Source organism: Bos grunniens, chromosome 23, assembly GCF_055505025.1.
Source record: "Bos grunniens cultivar Pamir isolate PY7600 chromosome 23, Bosgru_T2T1.0, whole genome shotgun sequence".
In the NCBI taxonomy this organism is placed as follows: domain Eukaryota; kingdom Metazoa; phylum Chordata; class Mammalia; order Artiodactyla; family Bovidae; genus Bos; species Bos grunniens.
The window spans coordinates 21,206,456-21,225,301 of NC_141187.1; the positions used below are offsets into that span (position 1 = coordinate 21,206,456).

The 18,846-nt window shown below is 42.4% G+C and overlaps 1 protein-coding gene across 11 annotated transcripts in view; it reads right to left on the reverse strand.

The window, feature by feature from the left end:
* The window catches only part of PLA2G7 (phospholipase A2 group VII), a 38,275-nt gene that overhangs the window by 3,728 nt on the left and 15,701 nt on the right, over window positions 1-18,846 (reverse strand). For 6 of the 11 annotated variants that reach the window (XM_086371993.1, XM_086371995.1, XM_086371990.1 and 3 more), the window contains 9 exons: window positions 17,695-17,837; window positions 11,874-11,995; window positions 11,279-11,423; window positions 9,191-9,284; window positions 6,631-6,699; window positions 5,817-5,943; window positions 4,693-4,806; window positions 3,335-3,426; window positions 1,827-1,997 (listed from right to left, as the gene is read on the reverse strand). In XM_086371993.1, the coding sequence (XP_086228119.1) occupies window positions 1,827-1,997; window positions 3,335-3,426; window positions 4,693-4,806; window positions 5,817-5,943; window positions 6,631-6,699; window positions 9,191-9,284; window positions 11,279-11,423; window positions 11,874-11,995; window positions 17,695-17,803 (1,043 nt within the window). In that variant the 5' untranslated portion in view covers window positions 17,804-17,837. The remainder of the gene's footprint in view (window positions 1-1,826; window positions 1,998-3,334; window positions 3,427-4,692; window positions 4,807-5,816; window positions 5,944-6,630; window positions 6,700-9,190; window positions 9,285-11,278; window positions 11,424-11,873; window positions 11,996-17,694; window positions 17,838-18,846) is intronic. The other 5 variants (XM_086371998.1, XM_086372000.1, XM_086371997.1 and 2 more) reach the window with 1 other exon arrangement.

Consider the following 18,846-nt stretch of genomic DNA (forward strand, 5'->3'; position numbering starts at 1 on the left):
GCCTCCCTGTCCATCACCAACTCCCGGAGTTCACTCAGACTCACGTCCATCGAGTCGGTGATGCCATCCAGCCATCTCATCCTCTGTCGTCCCCTTCTCCTCCTGCCCTCAATCCCTCCCAGCATCAGAGTCTTTTCCAATGAGTCAATTCTTCATATGAGGTGGCCAGAGTACTGGAGTTTCAGCTTTAGCATCATTCCTTCCAAAGAAATCCCAGGGCTGATCTCCTTCAGAATGGACTGGTTGGATCTCCTTGCAGTCCAAGGGACTCTCAAGAGTCTTCTCCAACACCACAGTTCAAAAGCATCAACTCTTCGGCGCTCAGCCCTCTTCACAGTCCAACTCTCACATCCATACATGACCACAGGAAAAACCATAGCCTTGACTAGATGGACCTTTGTTGGCAAAGTAATGTCTCTGCTTTTGAATATGCTATCTAGGTTGGTCATAACTTTCCTTCCAAGGAATAAGCGTCTTTTAATTTCCTGGCTGCAGTCACCATCTGCAGTGATTTTGGAGCCCAAAAAGATAAAGTCTGACACTGTTTCTACTGTTTCCCCATCTATTTTCCATGAAGTGATGGGACCAGATGCCATGATCTTTGTTTTCTGAATGTTGAGCTTTAAGCCAAATTTTTCACTCTCCACTTTTACTTTCATCAAGAGGCTTTTTAGTTCCTCTTCACTTTCTGCCATAAGGGTGGTGTCATCTGCATAGCTGAGGTTATTGATATTTCTCCCGGCAATCTTGATTCCACCTTGTGCTTCTTCCAGCCCAGCATTTCTCATGATGTACTCTGCATAGAAGTTAAATAAGCAGGGTGACAATATACAGCCTTGACGTACTCCTTGTCCTATTTGGAACCAGTCTGTTGTTCCATGTCCAGTTCTAACTGTTGCTTCCTGACCTGCATACAGATGTCTCAAGAAGCAGGTCAGGTGGTCTGGTATTCCCATCTCTTTCAGAATTTTCCACAGTTTATTGTGATCTACACAGTCAAAGGCTTTAGCATAGTCAATAAAGCAGAAATAGATGTTTTTCTGGAACTCTCTTGCTTTTTTGATGATCCAGCAGATGTTGGCAGTTTGATCTCTGGTTCCTCTGCCTTTTCTAAAACCAGCTTGTATATCAGGAAGTTCATGGTTCACATATTGCTGAAGCCTGGCTTGGAGAATTTTGAGCATTACTTTATTAGCATTTGAGATGAGTGCAATTGTGTGATAGTTTGAGCATTCTTTTGCATTGCCTTTCTTTGGGATCGGAATGAAAACTGACCTTTTCCAGTCCTGTGGCCACTGCTGAGTTTTCCAAATTTGCTGGCATATTGAGTGCAGCACTTTCACAGCATCATCTTTCAGGATTTGAAATAGCTCAGCTGGAATTCCATCACATCCACTAGCTTTGTTCCTTATGCTTCCTAAGGCCCACTTGACTTCACATTCATTCCAGGATGTCTGGCTCTAGATGAGTGATCACACCATCGTGATTATCTGGGTCGTGAAGATCTTTTTTGTACAGTTCTACCCCAGTCCTAAAAATGTGTAGGCCTGCTCTTATATTCAGATAGCAGTAGCATGCATCCTGATGCAAATTTTAATTATCAGCATATGCACGATATATACAAACACTACTCAAAAAAAGTGCATTTTAAAAAGAGGAAGTCTAAATGCACTTGGAAACTGAGATTACCTAATAGTCTCCCTTATTCCAAGTCTAAACAACAAACTGAACAATTCTAGACTAGCTACTCAGTGATATTCATGGATTGTGTATCCCAGTTTCAGGTTTCCGTTTCAGATGATGTAATGTCACTTACTGATACTCACCTGATTGTAATCATTTTTCGTTCTCTATCAGGTAAGAAGCATTTTTTCATTCTTATGATATTAGAAGGGTATTGGAATCGTTCCGAGTTGATAAAAAAGAGGGGTTGAGGAATTCTGGAATATACTTCATCACCCACAGGAAACATCCATGCATCCAGAGCAATGCCACACCTGATGGAAGAAGGCTGGTTACATGCTGCCCGCATACAGGGATTTCTAATATCACAGGGATTCGGAGACAAACACCTCACTGGTTCATTATGGGTGATCTCACTGGGCGGAAGAGGTATTACCCTTCAGTGTGGGAAGGGGATATCATTAGCTTTGCAAGGCAGCAAACTTGTAATAAAATCACCATTTTCTTTAGGAGGCATTTGAGAATTACAACCCTTAAAAACATTAAAAAATTTTTTGTCATCCTTCAAGATAAATTTTAAAATAAGTAATTCTATAAAATTGTGGAGTGTCTGAAAAAATAGTCTATACACTATTGCCCCTGTCTTTCTAGTTCTTCTGGACCCTGTCATGTACTCATCATTATATCTTTCTGAGTAACAGTTAGACTCTTTCCTTTGCGTGTAAAGATATTTCCCCTGGGAGAGTTGAAGAAAAGCATATGGAGTATATCATTTGAAAATGTAATTCATTTTCTTTTTTTAAAGTTAAGTTATCCAATGTTTCTTGGCCTTTTGGAGACTCTATTTTATGTGCTAAATGGATGAAAGAAGAGGATCTTCTTATGTTGAAATAGCTTTTAAGAAATGTGAGCTGAAGTTTCACGCATGATCCTGTCTACTTTCTACGTGGTCGATTCTACATGATCTCATCAGCTTGGGATGAAACGCTTCAAGAAAGAAAATGTTCCTTCAAGTTAGAAGACTGGGGTCCTGACTTCCACTCCAGTAGCTATGCAATTTTATCCCATGCTCAACCTTAAAGATGGAAAAAATAATAATTTAAAAATGCCCTGCCCATCTAACATAGAATTGGAGTCAACTTCTGAGAGAAAAGGATGTCAAAGCTGAGATACAAAGAATAAAAGTTTGGAGGTGGGTGGTATGTTCTCAGTAAAAATTTCATGTATGAAAACCTGGAGCTAGATAGTGTAAATGTGAATTACTGTCAATAAATTAAATGTAAAACAGTTTTTTTTTAATGCCCTGCCAATTGGGGAATCTAGAAAATAGTATAAGATGACAACATTATTATCATTATGTCACAGATAATATGTATATATAAAGATAAATTTCCAAATGAAAATGATAAGCCCTTGAACAGATAAATAATAATGAGGAAAAACAGAGATGGGGAGAATTTTCAATAGCCAAAGTCAATGTTTCTGTTTAGGAAAATTCATGTGAAGGATTTTATGGAGGAAGAAGAATGGACTTGTGAACTCCAAAAGATCTCTTCCTCACTAAGAACTGGATACATTCAATATCACATGTGTTACCACTTCCCCCTGTTCCAATAACTTAGCATTCTCTCTCTCAGCCTTATTCTCTTACCTGAATCTCTGGTCTTCACTAAGAGTCTGAATAACTGTGGCTCCACCAAAAGAATGTCCAATAACGGCTATTTTATCCCTATCAATAGAGTCCTATGTGAAAAAAGCATGATATAAATGCATAAGTATCTCACAGGCTGTTCAGAGGATAGGCAGAGATTTTGTAAATCACAAGATTATTATTTCACAGGCACGGTTAAGTACCTTGATTCTTAGAAAAGAAATATATACACACTCACATGCACCCACACACCCACACATATGTACATACACATACTTGCCTCTCTCTCTCCCTCTCTCTCTCTCTCTATATATATATATATACACACACACGAACACTTCTATTTAAAAACATGTTATATATATAATACTTATAAAACATATATATATACTTATAAAACATATATATAAGTTTTATATATATATATATATATATATACAAAAACTTCTTTGGTTTCAGCACCAAAAGAAAAACAAACAAAAACCTCAAATAAAGAAGTGAACTTCACGGCTTTCTTCATCACCCACACTTGGAACATCAATGTCATTGCTGATGGCTCCCTCTCCCGCACTCCACATTCATGACTTTGTCCATTCTCTGAGTATTTATTGAACACCTGCTCTGCGCCAGGCACTGCAGTTCATTTCCCATGAGTTCCTAGTCTACTGGGGAAGGAGTTACAGATACACAATGCAGATGAGGTAAGGAGGTGCCAAGGAGCATGTGTGATAGATGGCTAGCCCAGTCCAGATGGGCAGCGGGGTCCAGGCAAGCTTCATGGATAAGGAGATGCCTGACTTAGGTTGATGATTTAGCAGGTCTAAGTCAGGAGGACGGGGAGTCAGGCCAAGGGGACCACACGTCCAAAGCCATGGAGATAGGAGTGGCTAGTTGAACGACACAAATGACTCATACTCCAGAGGACAGACCATCATCTTAGTTTGTTCCCTCCCTTGTACTCCACACCCCCACACACTTCTGAGTCTTCAAGCACACTATCCACTGTGCTGTTCTTCTACCCTACCCCAACATTTTGTCTAAAACTTTTGACCAGTGTTTCAGGATCAAGTTCAAAAAGATGCAGGAGCTGCCCAAGAAATTACAATACTTCCACTGTTTATATTATATTGAACATACGAAATTACCATTTTTTTTTTGTAGATCAAAGGTGGCTGGTGGCAATTGTACACGTACTTCAACCTAATGCATTTCTTGTTGTTGGAATACTTTCCCAGTACTCTTTTTATTTTTTTGCAGCCCTTTATCATGTTGTACCTTGTATTACAGCAGTAAAACAGACAATAATAAGAGCAACAAAGACGTCCAGGCCAAGGGAAAATGAATTTTTTTAAGCTCACCTTCAGCTGTTCCACATCAAACTCTAAATCTAGTACATTCGTCACTGGCCTCCCATGATCAATGTCCAGAATCAAACTGAGAGCTTGAGAACATTCCTTTGCTCGTTGCCGTAACTAATAGGATTATTATAAGAAGGACATGACAAAGTAAAAAGCTGTAACATTTAAAGTTTGTGTAGAGGGTGAAACACAGGGAAAAAAATTGGTTGCCTATAGAACACAACCTACATAATGACCCAGGCCCCAGCTTTGCAGGTGGTCATCGCTTAGTCTAAATCCTGGCTCTGTTGCTTACCCACTGTGTGACCTCAGAGGATTTGCTTAACCTCTCTGGGCTTCCATTTATTGTCTAATAATGTCCACCTCAGTGAAATGCAGGTGGGATTAAGTGCAATAATCCATGTAAAAGCACCCACTATAAAGTCTGGCTTGTTGTTCACTCAGTCGTGTCCAACTCTTTGGTGACTCCAAGGACTGTAGCCCACCAGGCTCCTCCGTCCATGGGATGTCCCAGGCAAGAATACTGGAGTGGGTTCCAACCCAGGGATCAAACCCGGGTCTCCTGCATTGCAGGTGGATTCTTTACCATTGAGCCACCTGGGAAGCCATAAAGCTTGGCACAGGTAGAAAACAATATGCTTTAATTCACTTGGTCTCCCTCAAAGCCTCATATGAGATACTGTTAATGTTCATTATTTCATAACAGATAAAGCATGGAAACAAAACAAAAAGAATAAGTAACTTGTCCAAGATAAGCCCACTGCACCTGCAGAGTAATGGTATCAGGATTCAAACAAAGAAAGTTGCATTCTAAGGCCTGAACTCTTAATAATATTCTCTATCACCTCAGTGAAAAGTAGACTTTAGTTCTAACACAAAAGAATTCTGAGTATTCAGTCATCTCCTAGGATTTTCATGTTGGTCTTTGTTTTTACTGCGATCCAGATATTTCATTAAGGGAATTTGATCACTCAGGGAATCTTTTGACATATCTTTTGGGAATGGGAAGTAAGGAGACCTAGGGGCGCAGTCTGCCCAATGTAAGATAATTAAATGAACAAATGTCATCATTTCACCTACACCTTTTGGTGTAGGCGTGCCACCTCTTCTCTTCCTCAACATACCTGCTCATTTCGTAAAGGAAACTCCTCCTCTCCTCGCTTCAGGGTTCTGAGATAGAGCCAAGACTTGTTGCCTATTTCTACAGCAGACTGGTCCTTGAAATAGTATGTCGAGGATGCAGAGCCATCTCTACAATACAAACAGAATCAATGACTTGTATCACGCATGTTCCTCACTCCCATCCTTGACTCTTTCTGACTTCCCTTCTTCCACTCTACATTTTTTTTTTTAAATCAAAGAGGCCCCCAAGGGAGTTCTAAGAAAAAGACATTGTTGCCTGTAAAGAAGGCACTCTGTCTTCACAATTCTGGGAGACCCTGGAGTGGAACATTCTCTCCCGAATCAGATCCCAGCACCACCACTTACTAGCTGTGTAGTTTGGGGCAAATTACCCTTCCTCGGCTTCATATTCTGCCTCCCTTGAAACAGTGATAGTAACATCTTAAAGGATTGTTAAGAAGATTAAATGAGATGGTATATGAACACAGCACTCAATGAACACAATGATGAGTTCAATGATGGTATATGAACACAAACTCTAGAAATGTTAGCTGTTTTTTTATATACACGACAATCTAATTCAGTCTCTTTTTCTTCTCAGTCATGGGTAACCATAGTTGACAACTGTATCAGTATTTTTTTTTTCCTGCTGAGTGGCACAGCTTATAGGATTTTCGTTCCCCACCAGGCATTGAACACAGGTCCTCGACAGTGAGAATGGGTCCCAACCACTGCACCACCAAGGAATTCCCTCTAACAGTACTTTGTATAAACCTTTAAGAAAGGTAGAGCTCAGCCACATACCAAGTGACGTACCTGTGTTCTACAGCAGCAACTATAAACCCGTGGGATGCCAGGTCAATGCCAATAGCAGAATAAATCGTCCTGCAAAACAAAAATGAGAGAAGCATTCAACTACCAGTCACAATTACAAGGGATCCACAAATAAAACCTGGGAATTGGATGGTAATTATCCCCCGGTAGGAGTGCCCTGGGGTAAAGCACGGGGCTGTGGTTCTCAAAGGGGGCTGATTTTAGTCCTCTGGGGATACTTGACAATGTCTGGAGGTATTTTCATTATCAGGAGTAGTGGGGGGTATATTACTGCCGTCCAGTGGGTAGAGATACTGCTAAAACCATTCTCTGATGTACAGGACTACCTCCACAACAGGAAATGATCCAGTCCAAAGCATCCAGGGTACCAAGGCTGAGAAACACTGGTGCAGTGATTATAAATATTGCCTTTGAGAGTTCTGAGTTTAAATCTTGGCTCTGCCTGTTTCCAGTTACATGACTTTAAATACTTACATTACTCCATTCCTGTCCTCATCAGTGGGGACAGATAATAAAGTCTTGGCTTTAGAATAATTATAAGGTTTTTTGGTTGTTGTTATTTATTTTTTTTTTTTTTTCATTTTTTGGCTACACCAAGTGGCATGGGGACTTTAGTTCCCTGGCCAGGGATTGAACTCACGTCCCTGTTGGAAGCACAGAGCCTTAACCACTGTACCACCAGGGAAGTCCCAGTTACTAGGTCACGATAAGAAAATACTAACATAGGCAGGTTGTACAATGTGATGCTTAAGACAACAGTTCCTACACTCTGACCACCGCAGGTTATTGGATCCTGGCTCCTTCACTTACTAGCTGTCTACCTGGGATAAATCACGTTATCTTCTCTCTGCCTTGGTTCTTTACCTGCAGAAGGGTGATGTTATAACATCTGGGACCTGGTGGGATTATTATAAGGATTTAGTAAGTTAACACATGTTCAGTGCTTATAACCATGTCTAAAACAGTGGAAATACCAAACACAAGTCAGCTGTTAGGTAAATAACTAGACAGGGTGAGATGGTTGAAGAGTCATGTGCTAATAAGCAACTACATTTAGAATCCCTTCCACATCTTGGTTCTGCACAATCTTCTTCTCCTATTATGTATTCTTTTTTTTTTTTTTTAATGTGAACCATTTTTAAAGTCTTTGTTGAATTCATTATAATATTGCCTCTGTTTTTTGTTTGGTTTGGTTTGGTTCTCGAGGCGTGTGGGATCCTAACTCCCTGACCAGGGATTGAACTTGCACCCCCAGGATTTGAAGGCAAAGTCTTAACCACTGGATCAAAAGGGAACTCCTGCCTTTTATGTATTCCAGAGTAAATGGCCTTAAAGAACAAAAAGGAGGTCGGCGAGTATCATGTTTTCTACTCCTGATGATGGAAGGCCATCTCAGGAAGGGAAAATCATCTAGTACAGGGATCAGCAAAACCTTTTCTGTAAAAAGCCAGAGAGTAATTGCTTCCAGCTCTGTGGGCCTTATGTTATTTGTATCAGACTCAGTTCTGCCGCTGTAGCACAAGACTAGAAGAGACAATGGGGAAAGTAAATGAGTGTGGCTGGTGTTTCAATAGAACCGTATACACAGATGCAGGCTGAATGTGGTCCTCGGAGTCTAAGATGCCAATCGTTGGTCTCATAGGAATCAAATAACCAGTTGGGCTACAATTAAACAAGTGAAAATTTCTCATTGCAGATGCTACCTGATTTTTTTTACCAGCTACAAGCCACTTTTCCTTTTCTAAAATTCTTACAAACCTGAGGCAGAAGATGGGAAGGGAGTTGAGAAAATGTCGAAAAAAAGAAGATGGGGTGGTAGCCATGAAAACATGCTACCTGTCATGATCCAGAGACCATAGTTGACTAAAGAGCCCACCCAGCTCCTGCCCCAGTGGATCCAAGTAAAGCAAGACTTCCTGTAGGTTGGTTCCAGTGACAGGACATGGCGTGTATTTACCATAGGTCCCTTCCTATGAGATGCAGGACTCTGGTGAGCAAGTCTTGGTCAAGCTCTACCTCCATCAGCCTGGCCCAGTTTTTCTTAGAACTGTACCACATTCATACCCTTCATACCCAGTCCTTCTGTTTCCCATCTCCTTCTCAACTGTCCAGCCTGCATCATAGGCTGAAATCTCTCCCCATCTTCTCTGTTCCTTCCCTTCTATCCTTCATGGGCATTTCCCAATACATGCCTTTCACAGCTAATCTAATCATGGTGTCTATTTCTTGGAGAACCTGAACTAATACAGTGAATGATTTTGAGAGTGTAAATACTGTTATATAGAAAGACAACCACCCAAATTGCAACCGCCCCTCTCCTCTGTTGTGAGGCTGGTCTCCATGGGCTGGCGGCAGGAAAAGACAAGGCTAAGGACTGATTAGTACGTAGATCACAGCTAATTCTGAAGGAACTCCAAGTCCTCCCAGGACTCGGACCAGCCTGACACTCCAAAATCTGCTGTCCCCCTATTTTTTTTTAGGGGGAATGCATTCAGTCATTGATCCCTGGAGGCTAAAATTGTTCAGCCTCTTGACACTTTACCTGAATGCTCCAAGACCATGAGAAAAAATAATTAGTGGGTATTTTTCCCCAGTCCTCAGATGTGCATTCCAGGCTGCAGGAGTTGTCATTGAACCTAGAGAGCAGTGGGAGGTGATAATTAGTGTCTTTTTCTGACTTGAATATCGCTGGTTAATTTAACCTACATCTCCTGAGTATAAAAACCTGACCCATGGAATTTATTCTTTTATGCATCAATAGTAAATTCATGTGAAAAAAAGTCTCCTACTAGATACCACCAAGCATGGGCATGAACCATTTGGTTTTTTTTTCTTAAGACCATACGATCATGAATTATTAGTTCTCACTGTCAGCTCTGAACTTGAGGTGAGACATTTCCTACTGAGAGGTGTATTCAGGAAGGCTGCTCCTTATCATCAATCACAGATCTTGGCAAAACTTCAAAGGGAATGTTCTGAAACCAAACAACAAGTAAACCTCAGGAACATTAAACTGAGATTCAGAATCTTCAAATGGGAAACTCCTCCAACTCTAATTTGATCAAGGTCAAGAGAAAGATGGGGAGACCTTAGACTTCACCCTCAGATGTGGCTTTGGATGAAGTTCTGCCACTGAGTTGCTGCTGACCTTGTGCAGGTCAAGAGAACTCTCTGAGCCTCAGAGTCTTCTTCAGTAAAGTGAAGGAAAATATAGCTCTCTCATGGGGGGTTGGTGAGAATCATATTTAAGTGGGAATATATGTAGATAGCATCACTGACTCAACTGACATGAACTTGGGCAAATTCCGGGAACAGTGGAGGACAGGGAAGCCTGGCGTGCTGCAGGCCATGGGGTCGCGAAGAGTCATACACGACTTAGCGACTGAACAACAACAATATGTAAAGCACACCTATCCAGTCACATAGTTAAGGGCTCAGAATGGAGGCCGTGGTCTTTTCCTTCACTTCTCACTTATTATGGTCATCATTATCATCAATTATTTGTGTTCCACTTTCTCATCAATACAATGGAGATGTGCCCACAGAAACCGAATGTAAAGATTGCTATAGCAGTGACCTGTAAACTATTCAGCATCATGCTGCTGCTGCTGCTAAGTCACTTCAGTTGTGTCCGACTCTGTGAGACCCCATAGATGGCAGCCTGCCAGGCTCCCCCGTCCCTGGGATTCTCCAGGCAAGAACACTGGAGTGGGTTGCCATTTCCTTCTCCAATGCATGAAAGTGAAAAGTGAAAGTGAAGTTGCTCAGTCGTGTCTGACCTCAGTGACCCCATGGGCTTCAGCCTTCTAGGCTCCTCTGTCCATGGGATTTTCCAGGCAAGAGTATTGGAGTGGGGTGCCATTGCCTTCTCTGATTCAGCATCATAAAGATGTGTAATTATGTTCATCATTTCTCATATAAAGTGGGCTATTAAGAAAACTCCAAGGAGACGTTTAAAACGAATGCCAAAAGGTGTAGGTAGTTTTGAGGGGGAAATTTGAAGATGTAGTTAACACCAGGTCAAGAGTAGTATCTGGTGAAACAGATAAAGGACAAAAGCCAATATTAATGAAATGTAGACATACTAAGTGATGAATGCACATCAATTGTCTTAGTGAGAGAGGCTGGCCCCTTGGGGGTGGTTATGGGAATGAGAGTGGAGTTCCTCATTTATGATAAATAAGAAATTAGCTTTCACTCCTTGGTTTAGGATATAGAGAGGTAAGGTGGCTTCTGCCTTCTTTCTCTCTTTGCCCAACTGTAAAACACACTTCAGCACATAGCATAGAAGGGAGAGGTCACACCAGCCCAATTGCTGTTCTCATCACATTATTGCCCCCACAGAGAATGGAAGAAGGCAAAATCTGACCACCCATAGAAAGATGTTGGAGCCTGTCTGAAAGTCTGATACCTTCACTCCCTCCACCCACCCTGTCATATTCAGAACAGACAAAACAAGAACCCTTGATTCTCTGATAGTCACCTGGTCTTTTAAGTAATACTTTGTCATCTTAGGAGATGTTTAGACTGGAGACAATCTACTTTGATCTTTAACTGCCTGAAACTCTTGCTGTTTTCAAGCTTTCCTTATAGTCTAGAGCTTACAAAGCAGGATCAACAGAAATCTTACCGAAGAATAAGCCCATAATTTTGCCCACAAGCCAGTGTGTTCCAAGAAATTTACTAAGACCCAAAAAATATTCTTTGTTTGGGATCCAAAGGGTGTCGGAGTGATCATCATCTTGAGATGGATAATACAAACGCAAGAAGGTGCCCTGTAGAGGAAGGACATGAATGTGCTTTTAGTCAAGTTGCTTCTCAAACCTATTCCAACAGCTGTTTTGCATATTTAATTAGTGGGGACCCAAATACCTCTATTGTGCCTAAAGAGGTCCAGAGAGCTTTTTTTGATAAGTTGCCATGGTGACTGAATATAGTCAAAAGGAATAGAAAGAGAAAAATATGCTTTTTGAATGAAAAGAAAGTATGAGCAGCCTGGTTTCAGACATTAGAGAAGGGAGGAAAACTGAGTTTATGGATAAGTTAATCTGAAGACAGCAGTGACCTGAGGAATGGCTTCACCAGCCAAAGGCTTGCCATGAAATCATACCAATGACAAAATAAGTCATTCTCAGGTGAGAGCAGGGTCAGTTTTCAAAACCTTCTTATGGACCATAGCCACAGTTAATATTAGAATATAAGGATAAATGGTATTAAAACATTACCTTATTAGTGTAATCAAACATCAAGTCTGTACAACCGACGGAATAAGATCCATTTCCTCTGGGGATTTTAGATTGACCAATGTTTGCAGCAGCCATCAGAGCTTGTATCTTACTGACCCATGCTGGAAAACAGGTCAATATTATTTCGCTTGTCATCCACAACTCCCCAGACTTGATTATGCCAAGAAACTTGGAGGGAATCAAATGACCACCCATAGTTTCTGGCCTTCATTTCTTCACTAACTAGTAAAATACACAAATAGTTATTGAAGACCCTCTGCATGTGAAGAACTGGGTGAGGAAAAAGATGGCAGTCGACATCCCCCTTCTCCTGAGATATTTAAGATCATCATCACCTCCTAATCCTTGTAGCTTTGCCCTTACCTGCTACTCCTATCCAGAGCATATTAAAGACCACTCCCTAAATCTGTTTTTCCTAAACATGAACTTTACCTGATATTTCAGATTTGGGCTCACATCTTCCCACTGGATATCTGCATCTGACAACCTTCCCACAGGATCAGCAAAGCCCATGGTCCAGAGTGAAAGTACATGACTGTCTCCCAACTCCCCCACTTCACCCTCCAACAACACAGCCTGCAACTCCAGAATTCCATAGCCTGGGGATCCCAGGGCAGAGATCTAGGAATCATGCTACTCTCCTGTTTCTTCCTTGCCATCTACATCCAACCAAGTTCCAACTTCTAACATTTGTTTTTAGCTTCACATTCTCTCTCCAGTATGTCTCTGCTCTGCTAGCTCACCTGTCTCGCTTACACCTTCAGTGCTTTTGACCAGACAGTTACCATCTCTCCTGAACATCCTGTTCACCTTGGATCCTGACCCCTTCAACTGTATCCTTCACACAGTTTCTGGAAGGATTTAAAGTATGAACCTCACCAGGCAAGTCTTCAAATCCTTCAATGCCTTCCTTCCACCAGTTGTTTTTCCTTGAAGAGAGCATGTATTGGAATCTTTCTGGAAGGCAGTTTGTAGATTATATATAAATCCACAATGCCTTCCAGTGTGGGGTGGCTTCTTTTCTCTACTGGGGGATTGAAACTCAGAGAGATTCATAGGTGTACAAGTTAAACCCCAAGTTCCTGGGCACTGTGAGAAAAACCCTCGGTGATCTAAAGGTCCATTGCTTCCTACTCTTCTTCTTTTCCCCTGTAAGTTACCTTCCTTCTGTGTGCTCTGGCACTTCTGAGCAACAGTGGGCTGTTCCTTGTATCTGCGCCTGAGTAAATGCTGTTCCCTGCATTTGAAATCCCCGTGGCAAACTCCTATTCAACCTTTAACATCTTGATTGGATGTCAGGTCTTCTCTGAAACCTTCTCTGATTCCTCAGACTCACCCTCAGTATTAAATAAATTCCCTGTATATATTTTTATCTTCCTTCCTATCACATTAGACTAAACTTATGTTTTACTACTCTGTCTCCTAAGAGTATCTCATAAGAGCCGCATCCATATCTTTGTATCCTCGGATCTTTAACACAAAGTCTGGCGCAATGATTGGAGCGCAACAAATATTTGTGAAAATGACCAGAACTAAACTTTACACTATCACTGGGTCTCTTCTGTCTCTGTTAAATGCTTTATGGCATATATTCTTTTATCCACCCATTTTTGAAATATTTTCTCTCTCTGGCACCAAAACCCTTCAACACACCTGAAGTCTCACCTGTTCTCCTTTCTAACCCACAATCAAGTCCACATTTAATTTCAGCATGGTGAGACCACATATCAATGCATCTGACTCACTTTTCTAGATTCAGCTAGCCTGCTCCATTCCTTCTTCTGGACTGTGTGAGCTGATTACTTTGCTGGACAGTCTTTTCATGCTTTCTATCACACTCTGCCTCTGCCACGTAGACACTGCAAACTATGTTATGTATGGCATCTGACTTCATAGGGCATCTCTCAGAAAGGTGTTGAGTCATGAGAAGAAGTCATTTACATCCTCCACACTTGGGTGTGAAACACCTGCCAGTGAGGAGCCTTTCAATTCATGAGGCCTTGCTACTTTAAGTTGGTCCATGGGCCAGCATCACGGCATCAAACGCAAGACTGGGGATGAGGCTCTTAGGCCTCACCTCAATTCTACTGAATCTGAAAAGTTGTATCGTTTGTCAGAAGCACTGGGCTAAGGTACCAGACCACCTGGCCTGACACACAGTCAGCAATTCATGTTCGAATTGTAGGAGGTAGCTCCAAGGAAGGCAGTGGTTGCAATGAATGGACCCTGGTGCTGGAGCCAAGTGATGCTATCTTGGGTTCCAGTTGTACATCTTACAAGCTATGCTGCTCTGCCCTAGGCATTTTACCCCCTTCTCTGATCCTCATTTGTAAAGTGGGGATACAATCACTTGGCCAGCCCTCAGGACAGCTGTAAGGATCAGTGATCATATAAATCAAGGTAGCTTGACTTGGCCAGTTCAGTTCAGTCACTCAGTCATGTCTAACTCTTTGCAACCCCGTGGACTGCAGTGTGCCAGGCTTCCCTGTCCAACACCAACGCCCAGAACTCACTCAAATTCATGTCCTGACTTGACTTACAGGTGCGTTATGACCACCACCTATAAAAGGCAGACAACTGAGGTTATTTGCCCCTTCCCTAGAGTTAGCTAACTCTGGTTTACCCAAATTCAAGCCCGAAGAGGAGTTTTAGCAGATCTACACTAGATCATGGGCTTCCCAGGTGGTGTGAGTGGTAAAGAACCTGCCTGCCAATGCAGAAGACATAAGAGATGTGGGGTCAATCCCTGGGTCAGGAAGATCCCTTGAAGGAGGCAGAAAACCCACTCCAGTATTCTTGCCTGGAGAATCCCACGGACAAAGAAGCCTGGTGGGCTGCAGTCCATGGGGTCACACAGAGTCAGACATGACTGAAGCAACTTAGCAGGCACGCATGCTAGATCATACCATTTTTCTCTGTATAAATACGAAATCCAAGGCATTTCCTCTGAAACAATTCTTTAAAATGCTTTCCCTAAAGGCTAACATTTTAGGGTCTATTTAGAATTACAAAAGGCTTTTTCTCTCCCATTTAAGACTGTCGGCTGAGTGGTCTTTCATAATGTAATAGCAAGACTTCAAGTCCGGAGGACAGAAGGGCAGGCCTGTGACGAACAGCCTGGGTTCTCCTGTATCCCCGACCCACAGGAACCATGGTGTGGCCACAGGGACTCAAACCACAGTTTGGTGAGGAGCCCCAGAGAACCCACAGCTGCCTGGGAGGTACAACCTCTGGAATTGAGTGTTCAGTTCTAGGGCCATGGGGAGATTCCATGTTGCACAAGGTTGCTCTTATGAGATGTCAGTTCCACCCAGGCTCTGGGAACCTTTCCATTCACCTGAGTAACCTGGTCCTTTAAAACCTGCCCTACCAAAAAGCCTCATCCAGCGTTCAGGAGCCCAGGTCAAGGTGAGAGTGCAAGGCTGCCAGTTCCAGGATGCCTGACCCCTGAGAAGGTCTCAGAAAACTTTAAGCTGGGGTTTGAGTATAGGTCTCCGGGGCCCTGTGGCTGGAGGACCTCATGTGTGTGTATGTGTGTGTGTGTGTGTAACTGATTCACTTTTCTGTATAGGAGAAATTAAATACAACATGTAAATCAACTATATTTCAGTAAAGTTTTAAAAAAAGAAAAGGTTCAGCAGCCCATAGCTAATGGATAGGATTCTGGATTTCCCATTCTCTAGCCATCGATCAGCACACCTCATGAAAAAAAAGAGATAGGTAGGAGACTTGCCAGGTTGCATGGCCACTCTCTAGATGATACTGTTTCATGGTTCAGAACTTATAGATGTCACTTCCTATTTTTCTTCAACTTCATTTTAATAGGTGCATTAGAATCTATGGTATGCTATTAATCTTAGTATACATTTTTGGTGATGTTCATTTATCAAATAGTCCCAATGTCTATTTCTGGGGTTGGAGATGGATTGTACAAATGTGAGGAAAATGACTGTCTCTTTATGGTTTTATGTCCTCCATTAACAAATGGGACATCTCTAGCCATGCTGATAAACCTTTTAGCTATATGACCATATTTTCTATGTATTCATTTAGTACGAATGATACAAATAATCATACATTACTTTCATCTTTTATTGAATAAACTATTTCTAATAATTTAAAACATATTCATGCATTCTTTTTTGAGTATTTAGAATGAATGGGCTGGGATGACAGATGAATCAAGCAGTGTCCTCAAATTTCTGCTGGCTCAATAACAGCTTTCAAGTTATTTTCAAACATGGGGGAATAGGGAACATGTTTTGAAATTCCCACCCTGTACCAATATAAAGCACATTATGTAAAAGAATCTGCTCATCACATCAGATGCTACCTGTTTTCAACCTACAGATAAGACAATAAGAGAATTAATATAATCAGGCTGCAGGCCCCTGAACTCGATTATGAGCCCTCTGTGTTAGTCACCAATGGGGTATGACTCATGCCCCACCTTTCTGGCAAGTATTGTTGCATGTATGGACCTGTGAGATAAGAGGCCATTTCTATGCAAACATAGAAGACCTAGTCTCTCTTCTGCTGTTGTGTTCATTTCCCCAGCTATGAAGTAGGGCCAGATTAGTAAGGCAGTGGGTTATGAAAGATCCTTGGTAAATGTCACAGTCAGGAGTCACCCATCAACCCTGCACACCTAGATTCAGAGAAGTCATGTCTCCCTAGTTGCACAGGTCGGTAGGTTCAGACAGTATAGTACCTTTCAGAGGTCACCAACACTGCTCACCCGAGCAGAGGAGAAAATTCCTGAGCCCAACTCTCTGGAATTAGCAAGAATTCTCAAGACTCCAGAAGGAATCACTTTGCAATCAAGGTCCTTTTAGGGGTCATAGATGTCCCTGTCTAGAGATGGCTGTCCCAGTCTGGCCACCACTCCTGGGCTTGACCAAGCCGCCGCCTCCTTTCTTTTGTCAATGTTGCTCAGTTGCTCAGTCGCGTCCGACTCTTTGCGACCCCAAGGACGGCAGTACTCCAGGCTTCCCTGTCCTTCACTATCTCCCAGAGTTTGCTCAAACTTATGTCCATTGAGTTGGTGATGCCATCCAATCATCTCATCCTCTGTCGCCTCCTCTCCTTCCCTCCCCACAAAAGGTAAGAAAGAGCGGGGATGCACATCCATGCTTATCTGGGACTCCAAGTGCCTGCTGGTCCCTGCTTTCTCCTGTCATTAGATAGAAAAGGTTGTCTCCCTCTGTATCCAAACTCTAAATCACCATCTTCTAACACCTTCCCACCATCAACCAGGACTACATCTGTTGATCGAGACACCTGCCTCTTCTTCACCATCTTGGGGGCAGGTTTGGGGTTGCCTCGGAGGGTACTCCAGGAGAGATGTGTTACTGTACCCAGAGGGCATGGGTCAGGGCAGTGATGTAGAAAAAAGGCAGCGTGGACCTTCTCCCCGGTGATTGCAAACTGAGCTTCCAGCTTGTCTGAAAAGGCCTCATCTGAGCAGTCCTGCAGTCTTTTTTCTTTTGGCCATGCCGCATGTGGGATCTTACTTCCCCGACCAGGGACTGAACCCATATACCCTGCACTGGAAGTGCAGAGTCTTAACCACAGGACTGCCGGGGAAGTCCCTGTCTTACAGTTCTGATGTTGAAGAAGAAGGTACTTCTTTCTCTCGGTTAGTAGGAAGAAGAAAGAATGAGGCCCCTCCATTCCCTCAGGAGAATTAAGGATCCCCATCAGCATCTTCTTAGATGATCCCACACATAACTTCCCTGGGGCCACTTCGAGTCTGGCAACAGGTGGATAGTTCAAGCCCTTGAACAAATATACCTCTTACCTGGTGATTCAATATAGGCAACTGGATTCAGGTCTTGCCAGTCAAAAGGATAAACCAGCGCAAGGCAGGTGCAGAGGCAGAAAAGCGCATGCAATTTGGACGGTAACATCTCCGAAGCTGAGCTGCCGTTTCAGCTTAACCTTCTTTAAGGCAAAGAATGACATGGAAAAACAGACATGCAATAAATAGTACTTAAATAGGCTGACCAATCAGTGAGATTAAGGGACTAGTAACATGATTCCATGGGTTATGAAGGGAGAAGATGTTTGGAAAAAAATGGCACATGCATTTTCTATGATAGGTTTTGGGGAGGCACTAGGGTGTTAGGGGTCTTGGTCATGCTGGATTGCAGAGCCCAGAAATAACATTTTTAGGCTGGAATATTAGGTTGTTGGCCACTAGTTTCCTAATTTGTAGCGGTCTAGTTGGGTTATAAAGAAGAGCATCCAACTGTAATAATTATAACAATCACATATCATAATCATAAACATGGGCTTGTCAAGCACATAGTAAATCCTCAGTGTTTTGGCTAATGTTTCCCTATATTTGTAAAAACAGCAGCTGGGGTTTTTTGTGGTGCTGATGATGTTATATTTGGGTAGAATCTCTATAATTCTGCTCCACTGAGAGTCTCAAGGGGTAGATTGTACTTGCTGTTCCAAGTGTCTAACAGGGGACCTAGCAGGCAGCCAGGGTGGAACAAATGTCAGTGGAACCAGTAAATAAAGTCTGACTCATGGTAATAATAAATTATATTACAGTGAGACTCTTTGCTAACATCTTATCAGCAAAAAACTATCTTGGATCTGTGCCTCATCTGTCCCCTTGCACACTTTCCCCCTCAGCTTTTCAGGGTGATGGAAATGGTCCAAGCCACCACCATCTATCTCCTTGAATTTTGCAGTAACTTCTAACTGGTTTCCCGCAAAGCCTATGGTCAATTCCCAGTATAGCAGCTGGAGTGACAATGCCATTCCTCTTGCTCAAAGCCCCCAGATGACTTCATATCACACAGAGCACAAGCCACAGGCCTTAAAGTAACATTAAAGGCTCTACAGCATGTACCCAACAGACTCCAGATCTGACCCCCGCCCCCAGCCCCTCCTGTACACTCACCCACATACCCGCTGCAGCCACACACCTCCTTTGCCA